Below are 5,947 nucleotides of genomic sequence, written 5' to 3'. Positions count from 1 at the left end.
TTTCTTGATCAACTCTTGCCTCCAACTCTCACCCCCTCCCCACTTCCCCCCTCCCCAGAGGACCACTAGGGAGAAACAACAGGAAGGCCCAGTACATGGCTGCTGGGTCAGTGGGATGTTGAGAGCCCAACAGTCTTACTATGTAGGACTCATGGCCATGTCCACCCCAATAACTGGTTAATTCCACCATGCTCCAACCACCCAAGGAGGTCTTTGTTCACCTTCTCTCATTCACATACTACTCTCCATCTCTCTCTAGAGTTGACTATACTTGGTGCCTCCACTTCTTCACCTCCCATTTTTTCCTCGATCCACTTCATTATGGCTTCCATCATCATCACCATCACCATCACCACCTTCACCACTATTATCACCACCATCATCACCTCCACTCCCATGATCTCTGACATCACCTCCACTGTTTTCACCACTATCACCATCACCATAACCACCACCTTTAGCACCACCAGCACCACCAGTACAATTGTCCCCACTGCCACCATCACTTCCACCACCACCTCTGCTAGCTTCACCAGCACCATCACTACCACCTCCACCATCTTCATTACCACCATCATCCTCACCACTGGAACTACTCTTAGAATAGAACAACCTCCTTACTGCTCTGTCCTGTGAATATTTTTCAGTCTTAATTCATTTTGGTCTCTTTCCTTGGTCTTCCATGACAACATACTCTACTCATTTCCCCCCATCTGTCTGACCACTCTTGCCCTGTCTCGTCTATTAGCTGCTCCTCCACTCCCAGATTTTATTTATTATTTACATAAATTTATTTATTTATTTATGGCTGGTTTGGGTCTTCATTGCTGCCCGTGGGATTTCTCTAGATGCGGTGAGCGGGCTTCTCATTGCAGTGGCTTCTCTTGTTGAGGAGCACGGGCTCTAGGTGCGCGGGCTTCAGTAGTTCTGGTGCGCGGGCTCAGTAGTTTTGGCGCATGAGCTTAGTTGCTCCACAGCATGTGGGATCTTCCCGGACCAGGGCTCGAACTCATGTCCCCTGCATTGGCAGGTGGATTCTTAACCACTGTGCCGCCAGGGAAGTCCCTCCACTCCCTGATTTTAAATTACTTACTCAGAACTCTATTCTCACTCTATAATCTCTCTCTAAATGATTTAATCCATTATCATGGCTATAACTACCATCTATTGGCTGGGGGTGGGAGAGAAAAGGCCTCTTTTTTGTGATCTAGATTACATATAGAATGTATATTGAAATCACAATACCTCAAAATCAACTTACCCAAAACTTAATTTTATCTCTCCCCCAAAACCTGCTTTTCCTCCAATGTTCCCTTTCTCTGTAGCTCTATATAGAAAAGATTGTGTTAATTTTGTTCACTGCTATATCCCTAGAAAGTAGCAAAGATCTTGTCACTCAATAAGATTTGTCTTAACAAATATTTGTTGAGAGAGGCAATGACTCCCAAATCCTGCAATTGGTCTAGATAGCTTCAAGTGACCAAATAATACATCATCCTCTACCAGACTTTGAGACTCCAGTCAGATCTGGTGAGTGCCATATTTTGAGGGGGAAGGGCGATCACAGATTTGTAAAAAATGACACTTTCAGAAACTTTAGATATCGGTAGAGACACCGTAAATTCTGGCATACCCACCTGCAAACCACAGGGTTATTTAAAGTTTATTTTGATCCCACAGTCACTTCCTGATGCTCAGACAATGCTCTGTAATTAAAGGGCATTCCTTTCCTAGGGTCAATTGATACAGTAATCCCAAAGGCGATCAACAATAGCTAGGAAAACCTACTACCAAGGAAACATCTGAAAACAAGTGAAGAAAATGTAAAGAAAATAAACTAATGAAAAGCAGAACCATGGGTCTGATGGTGAAAGACGGAAGAAGTTCACTTTTCTGTTAGTGGTTTCCTATGTCAGCTGACCTAAGATACATGTCAAGTCTCATGAGATTTCCTTGAGATAGGAAAAGTGGTCGAGAGGGAGCACGGTAGGGAGCTTTGAGAGCTGACTGGCAAGGATTACCTGCACACAGGAATGCAATGGTCATCGCTTCTTTCAGGTATGTGTAACCTTAACCTACCCCATATCAGGGGCTACTTGGTTCAACAATTAGCTGTCTTTTCCTTCTCCTCTTTCCTCTGCTCTGCTTTGAACACTCTCCTTTCACCCTTGGGTTGTGGTTTCCTTCCTCACCACCCTATTCAAACTATGCTCTCAAATATCCGTAAAATTGTCCTTATGGTCGAATCCAATGAGTTGTTCATCTCCCTCTTCACAGGTCTTGTTTTCTAACTGATATTCTCTCCTCCTTGACAACTTCTGTGACCTAGCACTGCCCTGATTTTCCTCTGCCTCTCTTGCTATTCTTTCTTTCTCCTCCTTTTGCCTTTTCCTGAATATTAATAATAATAACCAAAATTTTCGAGCACTCACTCTGCACCTTGCTTATTAATCCATTTAATCCTCATAATGGTCTCATAAGGTGGGTACTAATATTATTTCCATCTTACAGATGAGAAAACTGGAGCACAGAGAGGTTATGTTACTTGTCCAAGGTCGCACAGATTGTAAATGGCAGAACAAGGATTTGAATCCAAGCCTCCTGGCTTCAGATCTTTGTTAATATGCCTTTGGGTTTTTTCCTTCTCTTTTTCTACTCTCTTTCCCTAGAGGAATCTTAAGATCCCATGGCTTCAACAACCACCTCTGTGCAGGTGGTTCTCCAACTCTGAAATCCCTTCCATTCTCTGGCTCCAGATCAAATAAAAATATCAATAGCCACAATATCAACCAAAGCTAACATATGGTGAGCACCTGGTATCAAGCTAAGATGTTCTATATTCATTATCGCACAGTACTTCCACATTACAGATGTAAAATGGTATCACAGAAATGGTGCTCAAAACCTCACAGTTATTTAGTTGCAGAGGCAGGTAATAGATCATAAAGTCTATCAAAATAATATAAGCTACTTGAAGGCAAAGGTCCCCTCACTTTTGCAGCCCCTTCTGCAACATCTTACATATAAGAGGTATCCAGTATATATCTGTGGAGTCAAATTTAAGTGAGAGAGCATGCAATTTTTTATATATCAATTATGCCTCAGTAAAGCTAAAAAATTCTTTTAATGAGAGAAGCTCAAAAAAGATGTTTCCTGCTTTTGGGCAACTGCAGGCAGAGCCCTGGAAACTTCTGAGATGGATTATTTGTGAATTTCAGTTATCCATGACCTTTCTGACCACATGACTAGATGGAACAGACAGTGTAGTAGAATGAGTATCAGGTGAAGAATTTAAAAATAGAATTCTAGTGCAAATAAAATGATAATAGAGGCAGCTAACATTTATGGAGTGATTTCAGCCAGACACTGTGCTTTACACAATTCCCTCATTTATGTCATCACTCCAACCCCAGGAGGCAGGCAATGCTGTCACCCTGTTTCATATATGGAAACTTAGAGTAGTTAAGCAACCTGCTCAAACTTGCACAACTGGTGTCTGAGGTACTTGACACCTGGGTAGCTCTTTTCTCATTAAAAAGAGTCAGCTGATGATTTCTAAAGCCTCTTAGAACTCTGGGTTTCTGGCATGCCAATGACTCTTCAAGAACTCTAACTTAAGACTCATGCCCGTATTATTGAGCACAGGATTGCTGGCTGGGCTGGAAGGACACCTTGAAGAGTAGCCTTGAGGAAATGTGATGGTACCCAGACCTCCTGAGTTTTAGGAACCAGGAAGTACTTTTCAGCCATATGTTTTACTAGCTGCCTCTGCAAGCTATAGTCATCACTGGGGCAGCTGTAATGTTAGTATAGGTGCTGCAAATTAATCATTATACAAAAGTAGGAAAAAGGGAAATTTAAATGTATTAAGAAATATTCCAGGATTCTGCCATTAAGTGGTTCACATCCCAGCAGAGAATATATTCATTGGACCATCAAAAATATTCAAAATGCTCCATGAACGCAGTTGCATAAGTAATTGATCACGGGACAGACCTGACAACTTCTTTAGAGAAGAATAAGAGCCTGGGAGGAGGAGTAACAGCCCCCACCAAAGATGGCAACATTCCCTGAAACGTGTGGATATGTTACCTCACATATACAGGGGACATAAAAATTCTCCTCTACCCTCTTATGGTCTCTAGGTGGGAATAAGAATTAAATTGACATAAGACAGATTAATAGGAGAGAAGCATACACATTTAATTAAATTTTAACATGTACATGGGAGACTTCACAAGAAAATGAAGACCCCAAGAAGTGACCAGAGCACAAAATTTTGTACCTTTTAGAAAAAGAAATGATAAATGTGTGAGGAAACAAGACAGACAAAAGGATTGGGGCTAGATGCAATAAATTGTGAAGAAGTGACTAGAAGATACAGAGGAGGGGAAAGTATTGGAAGATAGGGTTATTTTATTAAGTTTGTACAGATCTGTTTCAAGGTCCATTCACAGTCTCTGGGAGTAAAGATGCTCTTCTCATCCTGGTACAGGGAGGGCATCTTTCTTGTGGGAAATTATGGCCAGTTTTTAGATAGAAAAGGGTAGGTCATAAAGGTCTTCCTCCATCTTCTGCCTTTCAATTGCCTCCAGCTCAAAATAATGAATATGCCAAAGTGAAATATTTTGGGGTGGCATGTCCTGAACCCCATCACATGGTCAAAGGGACTTTGCAGATGTGCTAAAGATATTGAGATGAGCAGATTATCCTGGATTATACTGGTGGGTCCAATATAATCATAAGGGTCCTCATCAGAGGGAGGCAAGAGAGCAGAAAGGAGAGAAGATGCTATGCCACTGGCTTTGAAGATGGACCAAGCGGCCATGAGCCAAGGAAGGTGGGCAGCCTCTAAAAGCTGTAAAAAGCAAGGAGATGGATTCTCCCCTAGAGCTTCTAAATCAGCCCTACTAACACCTTGATTTTAGCCCAATGAGAGTGATTTTTGACAGAATTGAATTTTCTACGGAATTGTAAGGGAATATATTTCTGTTATTTTAAGCCACTAAATTCAGTTAATTTTTTACAGCAGCAGTCAGAAACTCATACAGGGAGACCCAGTAAGTGTTAGTACTGCCCTCCCTTCCACTCTTAAAGGGTCACTGCTAGCCCATAGGATTTTCTCCCAAATCCTGCAATTGTTCTGGATTGCCCCAAATGTCCAAGTTAGCATATCACACCCTCTATTGAACTTTGAGACCCTAATCAAATCTAGGGAGCAACATCTTCTGGAGAAAGGGCACCCCTTCCTCAAGTCACTGTCACAATAAGCTGCCAACTTAGGGTGTACAATCTGAACAACTCCTCTTGGCATGCAGCACTGTGTGGGATTTCTGAAAGGGAGATCATGTGGGGTCGTAGGTTAGCAGCAGGAACCCAGAGCCTGGTTTAAGCTCAGCTCTGCCACTGGACTAGTTCTGGGAAATGGAGCAAGTTACTCAACCTCTCTGTGCCTCTGTTTCTTAACCGGCACAATGAGGTTAATGCTAATAGTATTCACCGTTTTTTTTAACATCTTTATTGGAGTATAATTGCTTTACAATAGTGTGTTAGTTTCTGCTTTATAACAAAGTGAATCAGTTATACATATACATATATCCCCATATCTCTTCCCTCTTGCGTCTCCCTCCCTCCCACCCTCCCTATCCCACCCCTCTATGTGGTCACAAAGCACCGAGCTGGTCTCCCTGTGCTATGCGGCTGCTTCCCACTAGCTATCTATTTTACATTTGGTAGTGTGTATATGTCATGCCACTCCCTCACTTTGTCTCAGCTTATCCTTCCCCCTCCCTGTGTCCTCAAGTCCATTCTCTAGTAGTACTGTGTCTTTATTCCTGTCTTGCCCCTAGGTTCTTCATTACCTTCTTTTTTTTCAGGTTCCATATATATATGCGTTAGCATACGGTATTTGTTTTTCTCTTTCTGACTTACTTCACTCTGTATGACA

General features: G+C 42.2%; 1 protein-coding gene across 1 annotated transcript in view; it reads left to right on the top strand.

Moving 5' to 3' along the window:
* The first annotated feature begins 1,956 nt into the window (after positions 1–1,956).
* The window catches only part of ADGRE3 (adhesion G protein-coupled receptor E3), a 42,599-nt gene continuing 38,608 nt past the window's right edge, over positions 1,957–5,947 (top strand). The window contains exon 1 of the mRNA XM_024134102.1: positions 1,957–2,058. Coding sequence (XP_023989870.1) covers positions 2,034–2,058 — 25 coding nt within the window. The 5' untranslated portion in view covers positions 1,957–2,033. The remainder of the gene's footprint in view (positions 2,059–5,947) is intronic.

Source organism: Physeter macrocephalus, chromosome 2 (assembly GCF_002837175.3).
Source record: "Physeter macrocephalus isolate SW-GA chromosome 2, ASM283717v5, whole genome shotgun sequence".
NCBI classification, from domain to species: Eukaryota; Metazoa; Chordata; class Mammalia; order Artiodactyla; family Physeteridae; genus Physeter; species Physeter macrocephalus.
The sequence above is the reverse complement of the archived record's forward strand: the minus strand, read 5'-3'. Positions and strand labels throughout refer to the sequence as shown.